The sequence below is a fragment of the Gorilla gorilla genome, chromosome X (assembly GCF_029281585.2).
Source record: "Gorilla gorilla gorilla isolate KB3781 chromosome X, NHGRI_mGorGor1-v2.1_pri, whole genome shotgun sequence".
Classification (NCBI taxonomy): Eukaryota; Metazoa; Chordata; class Mammalia; order Primates; family Hominidae; genus Gorilla; species Gorilla gorilla.
Window position 1 is genome coordinate 112,097,111 of NC_073247.2, and position 22,512 is coordinate 112,119,622.

The 22,512-nt window shown below is 39.1% G+C and overlaps 1 protein-coding gene across 4 annotated transcripts in view; it reads right to left on the reverse strand.

Moving 5' to 3' along the window:
- PCDH19 (protocadherin 19) overlaps nucleotides 1-22,512 on the reverse strand; it is a 118,096-nt gene that overhangs the window by 30,138 nt on the left and 65,446 nt on the right. For 2 of the 4 annotated variants that reach the window (XM_019019784.3, XM_055376541.1), the window contains one exon: nucleotides 20,135-20,304. In XM_019019784.3, coding sequence (XP_018875329.1) covers nucleotides 20,135-20,304 — 170 coding nt within the window. Of the gene's footprint in view, nucleotides 1-20,134; nucleotides 20,308-22,512 lie in introns of all 4 variants that reach the window. The other 2 variants (XM_004064490.3, XM_004064489.4) reach the window with 1 other exon arrangement.

The window sequence follows — 22,512 nt, forward strand, 5'->3', positions numbered from 1 at the left end:
GAGGAGTAAGGTGGTACCGCATTGTGGTTTTCATTTGCATTTCCCTGATCATTAGTGATGTTGAGCATTTTTTCATATGTTTGTTGGCCAGTTGTATATCTTCTTTTGAGAATTATCTATTCATGTCTTTAGCCCATTTTTTGATGGGATTGTTTGTTTTTTTCTCATTGATTTGTTTGAGTTCGTTGTAGATTCTGGATATTAGTCCGCATACATTGTGAAGATTTTCTCCCACTCTATGAGTTGCCTGTCTACTCTGCTGACTGTTTCTTTTGCAGTGCAAAAGCTCTTTAGTTTAATTAAGTCCCACCTATTTTTTTTTTTTTTTTTTTGAGACAGAGTCTCGCTCTGTCGCCCAGGCTGGAGTACAGTGGCGTGATCTCGGCTCACTGCAAGCTCCGCCTCCCGGGTTCACGCCATTCTCCTGCCTCAGCCTCCCGAGTAGCTGGGACTACAGGCGCCCGCCACCACACCCGGCTAATTTTTTGTATTTTTAGTAGAGACGAGGTTTCACCGTGTCAGCCAGGATGGTCTTGATCTCCTGACCTCATGATCCGCCTGCCTCGGCCTCCCAAATTGCTGGGATTACAGGTGTGAGCCACCGCGCCTGGCCTATCTTTGTTTTTATTGCATTTGCTTTTGGGTTCTTGGTAATGAAATCCTTGCCTAAGCCAATGTCTAGAAGGTTTTTCCAACGTTATCTTCTAGAATTTTTATAGTTTCAGGTCTTAGATTTAAGTCCTTGATCTATTTTGAGTTGATTTTTGTATAAGGTGAGAGATGAGGATCCAGTTTAATTCTCCTACATGTGGCTAGCCAATTATCCCAGCACCATTTTTTGAAAAGGGTGTCCTTCCCCAACTTTATGTTTTTGTTTGCTTTGTTGAAGATAAGTTGGCTGTTAAGTATTTGGGTTTATTTCTGGGTTCTCTATTCTGTTCCATTGGTCTATGTGCCTATTTTTATACCAGTACCATGCTGTTTTGGTGACTATGGCCTTATAGTATAGCTTGAAATCAGGTAGTGTGATTCCTCCAGATTTGTTTTTTTGTTTTTTGTTTTGTTTTGTTTTGTTTTTGCTTAGTCTTGCTTTGGCTATGCAGGCTCTTTTTTGGTTTCATATGAATTTTAGTATTGTTTTTTCTAATTCTGCGAAGAATGATGGTAGTATTTTGATGGGGATTGCTTGAATTTGTAGATTGCTTTTGGCATTATGGTCATTTTCACAATATTGATTCTACTCATTCATGAGCATGGGATGTATTTGCATTTGTTTGCGTCTATGATATCTTTCAGCAGTGTTTTGTAGTTTTCCTCGTAGAGGTGTTTTGCCTCCTTGGTTAGGTATATTCCTAAGTATATATATATTTTTTTGCAGCTATTGTAAAAGGGGTTGAGTTCTTGATTTGATTCTCAACTTGGTCGCTGTTGTCGTATAGAAGAACTACTGATTTGTGTAAATTAATCTTGTATCCGGAAACTTTGCTGGATTGAAAGAAAACGTTCTTAAATATCAACATGAGCAAGAAACCAGCAAGGTTAGAGGGAAGGAAACTTGAAGACTCAAGCTGTGATTCAACTGAAGTGTTTTGGTCAATGGAATTACCAGTGACACAGAAAACACAGCAGTCCAACTCAAAGAGTAAAAAGTAAAACACACACTGAGAGGTCAATATCTATACAGGTGCCAGTTCTGTAGACATACCTGGGTACTATCAAACAAGCCCCTGAGCTAGTTAGGCACACCAGTTATTTCCTTCCATCTCATAGTAATACTTCTGACTCCCTGATCTTTCTGGCTTTACTGCTATAATCTGCTGCTGTTTCCCTAAGCAACATCTCTTCCAAACTGGAGGCAGTAACCCTTTCATAACAGGAATGAAAACTTCCTGTCAATCCAATAGCCTTTGAGATTTCAAATGGAAAGCAGAACAATGCCCTGAAGTCACATAATATATCCAGGAAACACAAACTCTCTTCTGATCCTTGCACTGCTTTACAATAGATCATTTCACCTCTGGAATCTATAAAATAAGGTAGATAAGAATTGCCCTGGGGATCAAACATTGGTGGATGGCATCTGTTGTTTGGTAATGTTCAGAGAAATAAATTGATCAGCGCTTATTCACTGAGGGTTTTCCTCACTCATGGTAGTATACTGTGAATTGTGTGGAAGGAGAGAAAAAATAGTAAAGAAGGTAACTTTACCAAATAAAAATAAGCCATAAAAATCTTCACAAGGGAAGACTGAACCACTACAACCCAAAAAAAAAATTCTCACTCAATGTCATTAAAAATTATTTCTATTCTCTGTAAAAACACAGTGATGAATGAGAAATTGCCTAGAGGGGAAAAGGATAGAATTAGGCCGAGGTGAAAGCAGGGAGGGTTGGAGAAAGAACTAAATAAGAAGCATCAAGGAAAAAAGTGTGTGTGACGAGAGAGGAGGAAGAAGATAGGGGAAAGGAGTTTATGTAGTAAAGTTAGCAGTTTACAACTGGCTCCAATGATGAAAGGACATCAGATTTGGCTTACAGTGTTAAGAGTTTAAGAACAGACCAACTGTGAGAGGTGTGACATGATGGCCATAGAGGAGGAATCTACTTAAACTTTAAGAAAAATGGAGACAGTTATCAACTAGAAATAGCCACCTTGTTTAGGAAAGGAGGAACGACCAGACAATTAAGTACCCTTAAGAGTTACTTGGTCCCTAATACTAGAAGTTACAAGCCCCTCACTTGGTAGACCTTCACTGGTTCTTAGTTTTAACAATAATTTTGTCTGAGATAGACAAGTGACCTGCTACTTGTTTGATTTTCATCCTATGCTTCGTGGCATTGCCATTGAACAGTATCCAAAGAAGGAATGCCAAAGGGAGGAAATTAAGATGAAAGAGTAATTACCCCTCAAAGCAAGCACACCACACCATCTGTTAATTTGAGTGTGGCACTCATTACAGATCCATTGGCAAATGGCTGTGTGCTCAGGAATCTGAAAAGGTTGTACCCAGAACCCAAAATCAGAATAAAAGAAGCTCAGAAGTTGAAATGTCTTAACAATTATCAACTTTCTCATTTTACATTTTTAAAAAATAGGAAAAAAGCAAATTAACATGATATAAACTCTGTACATGGATATTAAAGAACGCCAAGTAAAGGAGAGATCAGGACAAACCGTTAGTCAAAAGAGGCTGCTTTCTGGGACTTAAATTTTGCTTGTAATTTTAAAGAGAGAAAGAGACGTAGATAAGTGAAGAGGGGAGACAGGAACCCAGGGAGAATGTTTCATCAGCATCATCTTGCCGCTACTCTTTTTAAGTGCCTACTGTACTAAATGTTTTACATGCGTCATCTCATTTAATCCTTACAACCACCCCACAAGGCAGGTACTACCAGTATCCTCCATTCTGCAGATGAGAAATCCAAAGACCGGACTGGACAAGTAACTTGTTTATAGGCTATGAATCTGTGGAATATGATGAGCACATAAAGTTCCCAATTCTCAGGTCAGGTCAACAGGCCAAGGAAGAGAAGGGCACAAAAAAACAAAAACAAAAACCAAAAAACAGCAAAACACCTAGCCATCCGATTCACAATTATATTGTACTAAGAAAAAATACTAGATAGATAGATAGATAGATAGATAGACACTTTGATTATTGGTCTTATCAACATTAATGCAACATTGCTCATCATCCCACCTGTAAATATACGAATTGAGACTTTGAGAGGTTAGTGACTTATCCAAGGCTCTACAATGAACAAACAATAGAATGAAAACTACAATTCTCATTTCCCAGTAGGTCATGGCATTAAAGTATGTTAGGGACTATAATGATCTTTTTTTTTTTTTTTTTTTTTTTGAGATGGAGTCTCACTCTGTTGCCAGGCTGGAGTGCAGTGGTGCGGTCTCGGCTCACTGCAACCTCCACCTCCCGGGTTCAAGCGATTCTCCTGCCTCAGCCTCCCAAGTAGCTGGGATTACAGGCACGCGCCACCAATCCCAGCTAATTTTTGTATTTTTAGTAGAGATGGGGTTTCACCATGTTGGCCAGGCTGGTCTTGAACTCCTGACCTTGTGATCCACCTGCCTTGGCCTCCCAAAGTGCTGGGATTACAGGCATGAGCCACTGCGCCCGGCCAGGACTATAATGATCTTAGCATTTTGCATATAGCACGTGGATTTAGATTTTGGGGAAGGCAAAAAGTATGCACTTCCAGTTACATTGTTCATGGAATGTTCAACCTATAAAAGAAAGTTTATTTTCACAATGAATCTGCCTTTTTCAAAAACACAGTGCTTGCCTCTGCGTTATAAGTTGTTTTTTTCATATCCCTAATTCCACACAGTTCTATGTGTGTACATGTCTCCCCAAGCCCTACTTTCCAATAGGATGTTGACAAACACAAACATGTCACAAGGTCCCTTACAAGCCAAAATACTTTATGCAATAGAACTGCAGGTTGCTATATTCAACACCATATTATCAGTGAAGGTGGGCCACCTAGCTTACATTAATATAAGACAAACAGCTCTAAGCAAGGCAAGGGTAAAAAATATTTTTTCATTTATCAACTGTGTGTCTGAGTGGCTCCCACCTGGGAGTTATAGAGAGAGAATTTTATAAAGGGCTTTGGTTGAGATTTTTTTTCTATCATTAACAAATTTATTTTTCCACTACAAAATGAGGCCAAAATCCAAAGGCACATAAATTCCCATCATTTCTCAGATGACACTCTCCCTGTGGACCTGCTGGAAGCTCATTCATATGGCAAGGAGATATGACCTTTCAGGTAGGAGCTGAGCATTTTTCAGTCCGTTGTTAGAAAAAAAGAATAGAAGGGATTCTTTGCAGTGAGGCTTTTTTAGAAAATAAACTAAAAATGAAAAATGCATCCCCTCATTTATTTTTTAATGAAAGTCTGGGCACGCAGTGGGAGAGAAAATAAAGGAATCAAAATGACATCTACCACCCATTAGCCATTTAAGAACCGTGAAGCAAGAGAGGGAGAGCAGGGAAGAGCAGCAGGGATCCTAGGGCTGGGGTATGCAGCTTTTGATACAGGGAGGGCAAAGTGGAGTCAATGCCTCCAGAGAGGAACCAGGGCTTCTCTTACCTCACAGTAAGTGCTCAAGAATATGTATATTTTGCAATGTAAATGAACACAACCTCTTTTCAAACCTTTGGCAGACATGTTATAATTTCTCAAAGACTGGGCTGATTCAGAAAAATGATTTGATAGTAAAGGCAGCTTTCCAGCATCCAGACATTTCACAGTGAGTGAATCAAATTACTTTATTTGGACACCAATAGCTCTGGCAAACTCATGAGGTTGTCACTCCTTGGCACCCCATTTCTATGCATTTCTCCCCTCTGATTCTCCCCTCTGAGACTTTTAAAGTTCAATATTCTAGAAACCATCCTCTTCCCCCCACCACTCCTCTCAAATAATAAGCTTAGAAACAATCTAATAGCAACTATTTACAACTTAGTGTGAATTTAAATAAATGCATTTTCTCTCCCCATGGACTGCTTGAAGTGTGAACAGTAACTGTAAAATGAAATGCCTCACTTTCTGTTAAAGGGATCACAGATGAGGGGCTTTGAGTGGTAGGGTACCTGAAATCCTATAAAGTGGCTATTCCACTGACTCAGTCCCCACAATAACACTTGCTATGTTTTGGACACTTGCTATATTCCAGGAAGTATTTATCTGGATCTTCTCACAACATTCTGATAGGTAATTTCTATCATTGCTCCCATTTTGCAGTTGTGAAAATTGAGGATTCGAACAAATAAGGTCAATAGCTATTAAGTGGCAAAGATAAGCATGAAACTTAAATCTGTCTTATTTCAAAGTCTGTACTCTTAGCCACTATGATGTTCTGCCTGCCTTTGTATTTACAGGCAGACTAATGATGTCAATCTTGAATGTAATGGAGTAGAGTGGAAATAGTTGTACTGATTCATTAGGACTGGCTCATATTAGTTGGAGCCTGAAGTGATTGGACACTATCTGTCTGGAAGACTCCAATGAGAATTAGAATTCTTAGGTTTATCAATGAGTATTAGCTAGATAGTACATATAAAAGGAAATCTGGATTATACCCCTTTTGTCCCTGCCAATCTCGGTTTCAACCATAGATATTTTTATCTTATTTCATTCTCTCTTATCACCTCATTCTAATTTTCTGAATCTTTCCCCATCAGCCAAGATTCTGATTTTGATCCTCACTATAGATGGCTGTCATTCCTCTGTTGACTATTTGGAATTCTATGTTTGTTTCTCCCTTTCAGTGTTGCTGTAAGGGATAAATGATATATTATAACATGAGTTCCATATCACAACGATTTCAGGGACTTTTTAGGACTTTAAACATTCCATATTGATGACAATGAAAACTTAAGATACCAAAGGGGCTCCAGGTAATGCTGCAAGAATATTGGGTTCTGTGCCTGCATTTCTGGTATGGATATTTTAATCTCTAAAGGATCCTAGATGATTAATATTGGGCTTCTGGAAGAGTACCTCTTTGCTAAATCAAATAAAACAATGTCCAGCTTTGCAGATCTCACTTATTTAATAGACAGTCAATTCCTCATCTAGAGATTCTGTCCCCTAGGATCATGTAAGTCATTTATGCTAGGTAATTTTTTATTTTAAACAAATGAGAGAAATGAGGCACTAAAAGGTGCTGTAGACAGGTAAACAAAAGCACAGGATGAATACATGGGTCCAACATGCTTAGAACACTTATCTCATAATGCTCTTGTTCTGGGTGTAAAAAATATTAAAGAGGAAATGAGATGGGGGACTAGAGCAGGAAGGCATGCTGCTCCTCCATCTTCATCATGCAAATGTAACAGTTTGAATGTTGAGTGGGCCCATTTGATAACTCATTTTGAGCTAAACAGCATGTCAACTTAGAAGACTTTTCCCTCTCCCAAGAGTACAAAGCTCATTCCTTGGCTCATCATCCCCCAGAAAGGAAGCAAAGCACACATCTAACCCCCTCAGGCAATCAAAACAAATTCACACCAAAGGAGGAGGCAGACAGGCAGTCTGGCAGACAGGGCTACAGCGTGGGAATGGGTACTTTCAGACAGTCAAAACATAACGGTGGTAGAAACATCTGCCGCCTACTTCAGTACCACCGGAATCTGGAGAGTATTATAAATTATACCAACTACAGAACCAACTTTTCCTGGCATTTTAATTACCAAAACATTACAGATTAATTATCCAAACTTTACTTAAATGGCAAGTCAGTCATTTTCCTTCATGAGGTTTGAAAAGGCCATACTAACAGGAGCCTTAAAGTGAATTGTGTTTCTTTGAAAATTGTATTTTAAACCGAAGATCTAGAGCAGATAGTTTTATGGGTCTCTAATTAGCGTCACAAAGGAAACACCAAAAGGTTAATAAGAGATGGTTACTTGGAATGGTGGTTTCCTGGTGCCAGCTCCAGCCGCTCAGTCTGTCTGCAGACTCATTAGCTGCAGATTGATTATCTGCTGAATTCAGCAAGTGCTCACTTGCTGTTTTAGCAGAAGGCTAGTGTGATTTGATACACCTACCCTCCGGCTAACCAGGGCCCAACAATAAGGTGATATTTTCTACAGTCAAAAAAAGAAGGTTTTCTTTGACTTCAACTTCAGTTGACATCAGTTATAAATCTGAAAGTGTTTGATGAAGCTGAGAGAGGCATAATGAAACCTTCCAAATTGACAGTTGGCACAAACAAAGGTCTGGCTCTAGGTCGTTAAAATCCACTTGTGCACAGACACTGTATTTCTGAGTTCTCATTTTGTCACTAAGCAAAACCATCCAGTGAAGAAAACTCCAACTTAATAGAGTACTCACAGATAGTCATTAAACTTCTAAAATGTACAAACAGTGTGATGAGCATTGAGTCAAGCAAAAGAATTTGCACTTTAGGCTTCACTCTGGACATTGCTATAGATTTGCGTTCTGACATTAATAGAGTGTTTAAAATTTTGGTGCATCAGTTTTTCTTCTAAAAAATGGAACAGATATTTACACGCAGCATGTCTCCGGAATACAATGGCTACCTGAATTAAAAGAACTAAAATTTGGCCGGGCACGGTGGCTCACGCCTGTAATTCCAGCACTTTGGGAGGCCGAGGTGGGCAGATCACGAGGTCAGGAGGTCAAGACCAGCCTGGCCAACATAGCGAAACCCCATCTCTACTAAAAATACAAAAAAAATAGCTGGGCGTGGTGGCGCAGGCCTGTAGTCCCAGCTACTTGGGAGGCTGAGGAAGGAGAATCTCTTGAACCCAGGAGGCGGAGGTTGCAGTGAGCTGAGATCGCGCCACTGCACTCCAGCCTGGGTGACACAGGGAGACGCTGTCTAAAACAAACAAACAAAAAAAGAACTAAAATTTCTGGCTAGTGATGGTAATAATAAGAGTTCCGCAAATTTAAAACGGTTCACGTTTGCATATGAATGATGGTTCAGCATCAACATTTGACTTGCTTTGTTTTATCAACAGTGTGCAACCTGACTCATAGAAGCTGGAAGCATTTTTTTTCAATAAGCTGATTTTTAAATTAAATTAAAGTCAAAACAATTCTTTTGGTTCACCTCCCAGATTAGAGCAACTGACAGCCTCATTAATGATTAAAAACAGCAGGTGGTGATGCCTTGGAACAGTTTGACCAGCCTAAATATCTCGAAACATACATCATTCCTCTTTTTCCTCTTTTCCATGTATTAAAAGGGAAATATTCTATTGTTCACACAGGTTGGAAACTCCATAGAGACTGAAAGAGGAGGAAAGAAAGTAAGTTGTCAAACATCTATTATTATGCAAGTTAAGGATAGAAAAGGAGAGAATATATGAGCTTAGAGATGGAAAAGCGACCACAGAAATTGGAAAATATATCTCTGGCATTGGACTTGGATTTGCAAACCCATGACTTGGAAGCTGCCTTGCTGCAATCAACTAAGAGTACCAAGGTTTCTCCAAATTATTAGAGTACTGTATGTTTACAGATTTCTACTTAAAAAGGAAGCAACATTATAGGTTATATTTTTATTCAAAGCAGATTACAGTTGCAGTCCTGCATTACTTAGAGTCTAGGGACTAGACCATAATTTAGAAAGGCCCCAAGGCTTAGCTTACTGGGGGCAGAGGGAGATAAACCTGCTTTTAGAGTTCTAAAACTCTAGAGTTCTTTAGCCAGATTGAAAATTTTCCTGTTAAACTAAGGCAGTAACCTAAAGAGCCTTATTTGCCTTTAAAATGAATATTACTAAGGTTAAAAAGAACTAAACTAATGATAAAACAGAGTTGTCTATTATTTCAAATTTAATAGTTTGCATTTTTGTTGTCTAAACTGTCATGAAGGATAATGAAGTACAACTATTGTTTCTGATTACCAGAGACCCTCTAAAGAAAAAAGTATTTGTCATTAGGCCGCCTCAACGTGACAAAACTTTGAGTAACTTCAGTCACAAAGAGTTCATTTTCTGATCAATTCTTTTGGCCCCTTCCAGATTCATTGCCTTTCGAATTACCTATTTTACACACCATCCTACACATACTTCCAACCACACATTAGATCTCTGAATGGCACATTGTTAAGTGAGTCCAGTGTTTACCACAAAACCTAAAAGCCTACAGCACCCTTCTGACATTGACACCTGCACACACACACTTACAGTCCCAAAGGATTTGCTCCAAAACAGCTCTGGAGACTGATATTTCATTAATAATCTCTTTATCACAAACTACGAGGAACTGCTTTATATTCTCTCTACATGGCAGAATGATTGGTTTATGGGGTTCCACTTTGTCCAGTTGCAAAAGAGTCTGTTTTGTCTATCCACTGTGAGCTTTACAAGTCCATCTAAGACCTAAGCCTAGATTATGTCAGATCTTTGAAAATATCCCCAGAAGAAGAACCTGTGTGTGATCTCCTAAAAAGCAACTTTTCTGATGTTCCTAAAAAGGGCAGCTCAAACCTTTTCTAATTTGGTGCTTGATGATTGATATGGTTTAGCTCTGTGACCCCACCCAAATCTCATCTCAAACTGTAATCCCCATGTGTTGAGGGAGGGACCTGTAATCCCCACCTGTTAAGGGAGGGAGGTGATTGGATCATGGGGACGGTTTCCCCTATGCTGTTCTGATGATGGTGAGTGAGTTCTCACAGGAGCTGATGGTTTTAAAGTATAGCACTTTCTCATTCCCGCATTCTCTCTCTCTCCTGTCACTTTGTGAAGAAGGTACCTGCTTCCCCTTCTGCCATGACTGTAAGTTTCCTGAGGCCTCCCCAGCCATGCAGAACTGTGAGTCAATTAAACCTCTTTCCTTTATAAATTACCCAGTCTCGGGCATTTCTTTATAGCAGTGTGAGAATGGAGTAACACAATGATTTTTCTAGGCTGGAGTTTTACTGGGGATAAGCCTTATATAAAGAAAGAGAAATTAAAAAGGCTTTCTTGTCAAAAAGCCACGTTTCCAAAGTGGATGTATCAATTAAGCTTTCCTTGATGCAAAGTATACAGGGCACTGAGCCATCTGATAAAAACAAGAGACCAAAAATACCTTGGGCAAGTCCTGACCCTGGATGACAAAAAGCATCTATCATAAAAGAGGAAAGCCATCTCACGACTATTTTGTCCACAGAATAAATAAATGATACATAATTTTGGTATTGTTGAAATTGCTTTTAAAACTATGGGGCCAGGGGCGGTGGTTCATACCTGTAATCCCAGAACTTTGGGAGGCCGAGGCGGGTGGATCATCTGAGGTCAGGAGTTCGAGACCAGCCTGGCCAACGTGGTGAAACCCCGTCTCTACTAAAAGTACAAAAATTAGCTGGGCTTGGTGGCACAGGCCTGTAATCCCAGCTACTCAGGAGGCTGAGGCAGGAGAATAGTTTGAACCCCGGAGGCGGAGGTTGCAGCGAGCCAAGATCGTGCCATTGTACTCCAGCCTGGAGCAAAACCCCATCTCAAAAAAAAAAAAAAAAATGCTTGGTATCAATCCCTTAAACTGGCTATGAATGGACTTAATTCCCCATATGTATTTCATAACAAAAGGATTAAGAGGAAAATAAACAGAAAAAAAATACTCTACAAATATTTAAAATCCGTGTTTAGATTTATCATTTCCCATCCTGATAGAGTTTATGGCTCTTAATCATCTTATGACAGGACAGAAATAATGTTAGGCTGGGAGCGGTGGCTCATGCCTGTAATCTTAGCACTTTGGGAGGCCAAAGCAGGAGGACTGCTTGAGCCTAGGGGCTAAAGACCAGCCTGGGAAACATAGCAAAATCCCGTCTCTACCAAAATAAATTAGCCAAGCATGCACCTATGGTCCCAGCTACTCAGAAGGTTAAGGTGGGAGGGTCGCCTGAGCCCAGGAGGTCGAGGCTGCAGTGAGCTGTGATCGCACCACTGCAGTCCAGCCTGGGTGACAGAGTGAGACCCATCTCAAAAAAAGAAAAGAAAGAAAGAAAAAAGAAAAGAAAAGAAACGAGGGAGGAGAAGGGAAGGGAAAAAGAGAGAAAGAAAGAGAAAAAAGGAAGGAAGGAAGGAGGGAGGGAGGGAGGGAGGGAGGGAAGGAAGGAAGGAAGGAAGGAAGGAAGGAAGGAAGGAAGAAAGAAAGAAAGAAAGAAAGAAAGAAAGAAAGAAAGGGAAAGTCCCACAAAACAACCTGATTTGTCTCTCATCTATTAACTTATTGGCAGTGTCCCTACTTTTCATGGCCTATAGAAGTTGATTTTTCATGAAGCTACTGGAAAACATTCACCTAGTAAATCACCCAAATAGAGCATAATTTTATCTAGTATACTATGTTGGGGCCTGGCTTCCACCATTCCTCCAAAGAGATCACATTACACCAAAGTGTCCTTTTAAATGCATTTTGGTTTCCAGCTCAAAAATCTTAATTACTTTCTTCACCGATCCTATGTAGTCTATTCCATACTGGACCATTTTTGCTATTGGACCATAAACTACTGGAGAATGAAATTCTTAATTGTTCATTGTGCTCCCTTTACATATCCTGCATCCTCTAATGCTTTCAAAATGCTTAAAAATATGGAAATTCTTAATGTCAACTAATCAAGAAAAGCTTTGGCATTTATTTTTTGATGAGTAATGAATTCCTTACCACAGGTAGTTTTTTTTCTGTTGTTTTTGTTTTTTGTTTATTTTTTTTCCTTTCCTTTTTTTTTTTTTTTCTTTTAGACAGAGTCTCACTGTGTCACCCAGGCTGGAGTGCAGTAGTACAATCTCGGCTCACTGCAACCTCTGCCTCATGGGTTCAAGTGATTCTTGTGCTTCAGCCTCCCGAGTAGCTGGACTTACAGGCATGTGCCACCATGTCCAGCTAATTTTTGTATTTTCAGCAGAGACAGGGTTTCACCATGTTGGCAAGGCTGGTCTTGAACTCCTGGCCTCAAATGATCCACCTGCTCCAGCATCCCAAAGTGCTGGGATTACAGGCATGAGCCACCATGCCCAGCCCACCACAAGTAATTATTAGTAATAATAACTATTAAAATAACCTTGAATATCAGACAACTAAAAGTTCCAAGTAGATCGGGAAAACACACATGCACACACACACACTACATATATAGAGAGTAAGAAAGCAAGCATAAATATATATATATGGAAAGAAACAATGTATTGTATATTTCAAGATAGCTAAAAAAGAGGATCTTAAAAGCTATTACCGCAAAGAAATGATAAATGTTTGAGGTTAGATATACTGTTTTGCAATTCATGTGGTTATGTCTTCCCCAGTTTTGCTCATATAGAGACTTTTACAAATGTCTTCATACTCTTGCAAATATACCTAGTGAAATGTTTAATTACTTGAACCCAGGAATGTGGGACTAGTGTACATTTCCAGGGCATGATTCCCATAAACCCCAATCTCCTATCAGGATTACATATTTAAGTAAGAATAATGGGATATCCACATCATCAAAAATGGTTATGCAAAGAAGCAAGGAGGAGCCAGACCCTGGCCCCCACTACTCAGCTCAGAGATAACCCAGATAGGAAGAAATTCAAGCCCCATGATACCCCTAATCATGCAACAAATCCATGAGCCTCTGGCACCTCTGACCACTCTACTTGTCAATCACTCTTTTTAGAGACTCTCTGCAGGAACCGCATAACATATATATAACCAACGTGTGTGTGTGTGTGTGTGTGTGTATAGTGTGTGTGTGCATGTGTTTTCCCGATATATATACATATAGATATACACATATACATATATATGTCTCTCTATATATATATGTTGGGAAACACAATATGCTATAACACAATATGTTAAATAGATATGCTATAACACAATAGCGTATCTATTTAAAATTAGACAAACGGTTGATATTATTCTTAATGTCCTGCATGAAGAAACCAATGGTGAACTGTCCTAAAACAATTATTTGACCAAAGGGCCCATGCCAAAAGAATACTAGCAAAGAAATTCTAACAACAGGGAGGTTTCCATTAGTGAAGAACAATTTTTTATTTTAGTGATTATTTTTCCAATAAAATGTAAATGTTGCCTTGGAAAAAATCCAATTATGTGGTACAGCAGATAATTGGTTTTGAACTAAAAAAAAGAAAAAGCTCCACCTGTCACCTCTCTTCCTACCTGCCCAAAAACTGCTGAGACTGAGAGAAAGGATAAAGTTTCTGGGCATCAGAAAAAAAGGGGTACTAGGCATTGAGTGCTACTGACTGCCTCTAAACCAGCAAGGTAATTGGACATGTCAGAGATTAAACTTAGCATCCTACAATGACATTAACCAAAGATGAGTAGGAAATTCAACCTCACAACAGATGGATTTTTAAAAAAAAATGTTTACCAATGTGATACTGTCCAAATTAGAACATCAAAGGAGGAATATTTCATGATATTCCCATTGAAAATAAGATCTTGATTGTAACAGTCTTTTCATATTGCTTCTCTTGCTTTACTGGCACAATATTCACAAGGTTTTTAATGGCCCCAAAATCTATTCTTATAATTTTTTAAAATAGAATTATTCATTTCATCATTGAGCTGGCCTTGGTCACCTCAGTAAACCCCAGATTAACAAAAGTAAAAAGATAACAACTTTTACAGTCAATAACAGCAGTAGTTGACACATTCAATTCCCAGAGCCAGGCACATAGTGGGCACTCAAAAATGTTACTGAGTAATGAGTGATATATCTGTTCATGGTTTATTCCTGCCTAGTATACCAGAGGCAGGATGAAAGCAGCTGGAAATCACATATATAGAAACACTGTATACACATTCCTGGGTTCAAGTAATTAAATTTCACTAGGTACATTTGCAAGAGGATGAAGACATTTTTTAAAGTCTCTATATGAGCAAAACTGGGAAAGAAATAACCACATGAATTGCAAAACAGTGTATCTAGCCTCAAAGATGCTAATTCAGGTCCAGGGGGATCTAATCAACCGCTTTGTTCGCGTAAAGATAAAACTTTTTGATAGCAAATGCTATTCTGATAAAATGGAATTTTCAATTACTCTATGAACATCTGGCCCATGCTACCATATCTGGAGCCCAGCAGCACACTGCTTTGCAATGACACAAAATAGTCTCCATTGAGAACTCCCTATTTTGCCAACAGACTAATTGAAATGAGTGTTTCAAAATTCAGTGAGGTGAGAGGTGAGTCGGGGGATAGATAAGAAGATAAAAGAAGGGATGTTCAGTCATGGAATCATAATTTCTTTAAATGGCTAGAGGAAACAAAATTACATATTGTTGGTAGAGTGTTGAAAGTGTAAACATCTTAATATACCTGTGGTTGACACTAGAATAAGCATAGTATGCAGCCTACAGAACATTTTCATGGCAAATTTGTAACAGCAGTTGCATTAGGCACAGATCAAGTTCTTCAAATCCATGTTATACACAGCAAACATGTTAAATGCTATACAGGTGATGAAACTAGTAAATAAACAAGTCTACTAAAACAGAAGAATCTATACTTCCAGAAATAAAGCAATCATTATATTGCATTTGGACGCATTTGGATATGAAAAGCAGCTAAATCTTACAAAAAAAATTCTGTAAGTTGCTTCCATTTGGTATCAGTTAGCATGGAGGGAAACCAATTCAGTGTTGTAGTGAACTCCAAATTGGGTGCATATTAGAGCAATTAGAGTCATCTTTTCATCTGATGAATTTATAATCAATAATTAAAATCATAAGGAAAGAGGGACCGAGTGTAATTTGAAACAAAATAGCTGAGCTTGGGACTAGTGTACACTTCTAGGGCATGATCCCTATAAACCCCAATCTCATATCAGGATTACATATTTAAGTAAGAATAATGGGATATCCACATCATCAAAAATTGTTATGCAAAGAAGCAAGAAGGAGCCAGACCCCAGCCCCCACTACTTAGCTCAGAGATAACCCGGATAGGAAGAAATTCAAGCCCCATGATACCCCTAATCATGCAACAAACCCATGAGCCTCTGGCACCTCTCACTACTCTACTTGTCAATCACTCTTTTTTAGAGAGTCTCTGCAGGAACCGCATAAAGGCAAAATTCTTATCCCCACCAGAGGGTGGTAATTTTACCAGGTAACTCAGACTCCCTCAAGCCAAATAATTCCCTCAGGGACAGAAGGCATCAGTTAAAAAATTTGAGTGTTGACTCCCAAGCTCAGCACCAAATTGTCTCAAGAACCAAATCAAGTGGTAAAACCTGCCAATGACAACACTTACTTGGTCTCAAGCCACTCAGAGCTATTAAGAGACAGCATTCCAAATTGCCATTCTACAATACACCAGTAGAAAGCACAGGATAAAGAATTCTCTATCATCTTCTTCTCTGGGAAGCCATAACAAGAGCTGAATACTAAGGACAAACTGAAACGTATTAATTCATGGGCACTGGATAACAAATGAATTTGTAATTCAGTCAGCTGGCAACCAGGAAATTCAGCTTAGCCAGTTCATCAACCAACGGACCTGGTCTTAGGCATGTCAAGAGAAATACCAAGATTGACAGTAATCCAGAAAGCAGAGATTCCTGTCATTCTCTCTCATTTCCACCCTCACTGAGCTCACGAATGTGTCTGGTTGGACAATCAAACACAATCCTTCTGGTGTCTATACATAGTAGGGTGACTATAGCTTATAACAATGCATTGTATATTTCCAGATAGCTAAAAAAGAGGATCTTAAAAGCTATTACCGCAAAGAAATGATAAATGTTTGAGGTTGCTGGATATACTAACCACCCCGATTTAATTATTATATAACATATACATGTATTGAAGCATCACATTGTACCCCACAAACATGTAAAATTATGATGTGTCAATTATAAACAAAATAAAAAATAAATTTAGACATTTTTAAAAATTGAAAAGGAAACACATAATCCAAACTTCCTAGTGACTAAATACCTGACTTTTGCCCTTTGAGTTCAAAAGTCTTCTAGGCCAGGCGTGGTGGCTCACGCCTGTAATCCCAGCACTTTGGGAGGCCAAGGCAGGTGGATCACTTTAGGTCAGGAGTTCGAGACCAGCCTGCCCAACATGGAGAAACCCCGTCTCTACTAAAATACAAAAATTAGCCAGGAGTGGTAGTGCGCATCTGTAGTCCCAGCTACTTGGGAAGCTGAGGCAGGAGAATCGCTTGAACCCAGGAGGCAGAAGTTGCAGTGAGTAGAGATCGCACCAGTGCACTCCAGCCTGGGTGACAGAGTGAGACTCTGTCTCAAAAAAAAAAAAAAAAAGAAGTCTTCTAGATATTCTCCTTCCTTTATTGAATATAATATTCTCCTTCCTTCATTAAATATAGTGATTCTGGGTTCCCACCTCTAGGAATGTTCTCAGAGAAGGGTTACTGAAAATTAAGGAATTTGGGCCCTTACTCAGAGTCACAAAGCATCCTTGTCATTCACACCGATCATTCTTCTGCTACAATAAAATCTTAAGGACAAATCCCATAGAAACTTTTGGCAGTGTGGAAAAGCACAGGGCCCAGGTGTCTCTTAAAAAGAGGAGCAAATATAGTTTATACCTTTACCCCAAACACAGGCAACACAACATCAGCTCCTTGAACAACCCATTCCTGCTCAAAGGAAAAACTAACAGATGCACAAAATTATCTTTATTTTGAAAATTCTGAGATTCCCCTTCAATCATGTGTCCACATACGTGCAAGGAAAGATGCAGTACTAATATCCAAATTAGAAAAGTCACAGAGAGAATTACAGACATGGAATACAAGGTGAGCCAAACTCCCCAAAACAAAGGTGTAAGGTACGCTCTTGTTGGATACATTTGGCCCAACTTTGGAGTGGTTCTGGCAGGACTAAAAGAAATACCAGGATCAGAGTTAGCCTGACAAATTCACTACATTCTTCATTCTGCTCCAGTGACACCTACGCAAACCTCAAGAACAGTTGCTCTGGAACTCCAAGAATTTCAGAACACTTGGGTTTAAGATTCCCATCACACTGTCAACGAACCAAGGGGATTGGGGACTAGTTTTTTTCTCCTCAAGGAATTCTTGAGATTTTCAGTACAGGTCTCAGTCCAGTGCAGATTCTATTTTCCCTTCTCACCTTTCTAAATTGGTAATCCTTTGAAGCAACAATACCATGTTACCCTGGGACAATCTAACTAAAATGGCTATAAGATCAGGCATGCATGGTGGATCACCCTGTGACTGCCTTTCAACCACTGTACCTTAAGATAAAATGTGATATACTTATTATGCAAATGCAGACTTGAGATATTAAAATGCTATGAAATGTTAATTGTTGGAATTGTTGCTCTTTTTTGAGGTTGCAGTCATCAGTCCAAGTGAACTGGTGATGGAATCTGTGGCAAGCCTGAAGTTGCTATGGGACACACAAGTATTATTACAGAAAGCTTCAGAAGTAGTGGGATATCACAAGGGAGAGACCGAGATGTAAACAAGGCCCAAATTCTTTTTGTACCTAAACTTGAGGCAATCACACAAGTTGAAAAGGACTCACTCAAGGGTTGGCTCAAGGTTTAACCACTGCCGGAATAATAGAAAAAATGAAGATATACACATGCAAATCAAATAGTAAGAAACAAAATGTGAAAGTGTTGCCAAAATGGCCCAGCAAAAAGTGTGTATGTGTGTGTATGCATGTGTGTGTGTGTAAAATCATCATCTTATATGTAGGGGAATCTTGGAGTATTGCCACACATTTCCTTTAGAATATTCTCATTATTGATTATGCCAAGGACACAGATGTAAAGTGAGGTATACAAGGCAAACTGGGTTATGTGGTCACTCTACCTATATGGAGACTGGTGGTCTCTACCTTCAACCCAAATCACTAAGCTGAAATAAAATTTAGGTAGGCATTCACAAAAAAGAATACTCTTCTTATTATCCAATCTACACAGTACACATATATACACACACACATATATATGTAATACATCCAATTTGTAAGAAACACTCTCTCAGAAAAAACTAGCTGCAGTTCCCTGATACTGTTTTCCTAGAGAAATGTGACAAAAAAATAAAACAGATGTTGTTCTAGCCAGGCATAAAGTGAGAATCAATTATGACTATTTCCTTTCCTGGAGTCATTTCATTTTAGAGAGCATCTAACTAAAACCCTTTCTTGATATAAATGAAAAAGCATTTCTTTGAAACACACAACTAGTAAATGATATATATCAGTTTGCATCCTGTGACATACTGCTAATCCTCTGAGTATTAAATTGTCTCTGTTTCAGTTATATAACTGTTTAATTTTTTTCATCTTTAGCCATAGTAAGGTTTCCCAGAAAGTGTATTATCTCTGCAGATGTCACCACTCACCAATTAGGGAAGACAGCAGTGCACAATTCATAGTGACCTCTCTATATAATAGACTTTGACACTTGGGTCTGCTGGGGAGGGGATGGATTAAGACAATTTAATACAATCTACAGTGACTAATTTTTTTCCATGAAAAACATTTTGTTTTGTGGATAGTGCATTTTTTTCCTTTGGACTTATTTCCAAAAACCAAAACAAAAGCATTTAATGATGTTTACAGTGAAATGAAACAGCTGAAGACCAGCACATAATCACCATATTTTGTTTTCTCATTTTTAAGTCTTTTAGCAGTAGGGCTTCCAGCTGAGCTTGAGTCTAGCTTTTCTCAAGACATAGCCAAGCATTCTGAAGCTTCACTGAGCCTAACCACCAAGTTGAATTCATATTTCTTAATTGAAAAAGACAGGCTGTTTGCATAGCATGTTTGCATCAGTAAAATATTGAAAATGACATTTGTGCCCAAGTCCATCTAAACATTCTGCCTTAGCTGAACTCTGCTAATGTTTTTATACTCTGGCTTCTGCCTAGCAAAGTTTTAAATAGTGCCTCTCGATAAAGCATGTGTGGCTGAGTTCCGAGTTCACAGAAACAGACTCTTCTTCATACATGAGGATGCCACTCCTGACATGTGCTTTGAGGTGCCTTTCACATTAACGGAATATTTTACATTGACTCAGCCACGTTCTCTTACCCTGGTCTCCCCTATGACTAATGGCATGGCTTTGTGTGGAAGCTAGAGGGAGGGATTTGGCATAGCAGCCCCATAGACAAAATGGGAAGTTTGGTATTTTCTATCCTCAGTAAATAGTACACAATCTGTAGTGAGAGAACAGAGTCTCACTCTGGGTAAAGCTAACCAGTCTGATAGGAAAATAAAACCCACCCCTTTGGTCTCATTAGTGCTGTGTTCTATGCAATTCAATTGATCAGCTGAATTCATGTACTAAAGCAAAAAGAGGCATTTATTCCTGGAGAGAAGGCATCTGTTCATCTCCTATGAGCTCAGTGCAGTTTTATTGAAGAAAATGTATGCAATATGTACATGTAGTCAGCTTCTAAAGTGCCTGAACTTTATACAGACCTAGGGGATCCACTTAGGGAGGGCAAAGAAGAATCTGGCTAGGTGTCAGGACATCTCAAAAACCTGTAGATGCTGCTGAGGTGTGAGCTCTGTAGACACCTTGATAATACACTCATTAAGCAAAGTAGTATAGTGTGCCTACAAATATTTTGGGTTCTTTGGAGTCGATTGTTGCAACTTACATCCAACCAGTCCTTACCATGATCAGGCATCTGAGATCCCATGGAGGTCACACTGGTGTTCAGCACATCGTTGACAGCAGTATCACAATACAGGCTCCGCTGGACATCATGCTCACTGTCAGTTTGGTCACTCTCCTCATGTCCACTATCCTTCAGGCTGTTGCCCTCTAAGTCCTTGAAGGTGGAGCTGCTGGGTTGAAGAAAGAATGATAATTTACGACCGTGACAGATCTGATTTTAAAAATCTTTCTGAGCCAGGATGATGTCGGCTCTGTAATGAGGCAAACAGTGGCTAGACTGTCCAATAGGGTAGGAATAAGGGGAAGAGAAATTTGTGCTTAAAGATAATAAAACTTAACATTGCACAGAGGTTCCCACTATTGGATGCTGATACAGCTAATATTTTCGTTCACTTATCTTCAATGCATCACTACAGACAAGGTGGAAGAAGCTACAATTCTAAAACTGCCTCTAAAGAATGTCATCATTTCAGAAGACTTTTTTCTCTTCTTATAAAATCAAAGTAAAATAATAATAGCTAGTGTTTACTGAGCAATTACTATTCGTGAGGCACTGTTTTAAGTGTTTGACATTAATTAACTGTTGAAATCATCACAACTCTGTAAGAGAAAGGTGCTACTAATATTTTCATTTGCAGGTGAAAAAAAACAAGAGGTACATGGAAGTGAGATAACTCGCCCAAGGTCACACAGCTGGTAAAAAATATAGCAGATCTAAGACTGAAAACAGGTAGTCTAGCTCCAGAGCCTGCCTAGAAATTTAACCACTATGTACACTGATTCTTAAAAGATGTCTACTAACCAACTGTAAAAAGCAAAGGTAGCAGAAATTGAAGTAGTGCAACTAAAATAGGAAGGATTATCAGGATCAGAGAACCCAGGTCAGTTTTATCTGAGAAAAATAGATGAACATATTCAAAGAAAAAGAGGAGAGTCAGTAGCTGAGCGTGGAAGGTGTGATGTTTAATTTTGTGAGTCAATTTGACTGCACCATGGAATGCCCAGATAGCTGGTTAAACATTATTTCTGGGTGTGTCTATGAAGGTGTTTCCAGAAGAAATTAGCATTTGAATTGGCAAACTCAGTAAAACAGATAACTCTCCCCAATGTGGGTGGGCATCATCCAATCCATTGAAGGACTGAATAAAACAAAAATTAAGAAAGAAGTTGAGTTTGTTCTCTGCCTTACTGCTTGAGCTGGGACATTAATCATCTCCCGCCTTCAGTGCTCCTGGTTCTCAAGACTTCAAACCCAGACTTGAATCTACACTATTGGCTCTCTGGTTCTCAGGCCTTCAAACTACACTTCCATCTTCCCTGGTTCTCCACCTTGCAGATGGCAGATTATGAGATTCCTCAGCCCCCATAATCACATAAGCCCATACCTTACAATAAAACTCTTTCTACATATTTATAGATTTAGATATGCCTATTGGTTCTGTTTCTCTGCAGAACCCTGACTAATATAGAAGGCAAGACAAAAGTGAGAACCAGAGAGTGAGCACTAATACAACTCTGAGTATAGTTATACTAAGAACATGAAAACTTTCAGCTCAAGTGTTGATAGGTAAAATGATTCTTGCATTTATTAAATCAATCTACCATACAATGCACTATGCATGCAATCCAAGAACTTCACACCATTTCTCATGAAATGGAGAATAATGCATAAGGTACAGCTATAGGGCACTCACCTACTATTTCTAATACTTGGTATGTCCTGACAGAATCCCCAGCTGTGCTACACCATGAACCATAAATTATGCATCTGAAATACCTAGTAGATGGTGAATCCATTCCCTAGTTGGTGAGGAAGCAGCAAAGGCACGCTCAAGAAAATGTGTTGTTGCCTCAACAAGGAAGAATGGCATGTCTGTGAATTAACACAAACCCTAACAGACCTATGCCTCTGAGAAAAGAGCCCTGTGGAAATGACACCGCAAACTCACTTGATCTGCTCAACCTTGGACATTCACAGGCCTGGCTCTCTGAGACTGATAAGAAGATTCAGCACATATAATGAAGAGCTATGCCATGGACACAATGGATACATTGTCACCCTCCACACTTAGTCAAGAAGAATCACAGCGGATTTTTAACATATGACCAACCTAGATGTAGAATGCTTGCTGACCTGAATATAAAAAGGAAAGACCAGGAGGGCAGTAACTGGAAAGCCATAATTATAAGAAAATGAAGAGCAGGAGAGAGTGAAGCACTGACCTGTTAGCTAATTATTTTCAGAAAGAATAACTGAGCATCAACTGCACTAAAATTAAAATTACTCAATAGGCCAGCTCACTCAGCTCCTTCAATTTATGTCACACAGCTAACTCAGCCTTATGGACCCACCAGGATGCCGTTCTTTAAAAAAC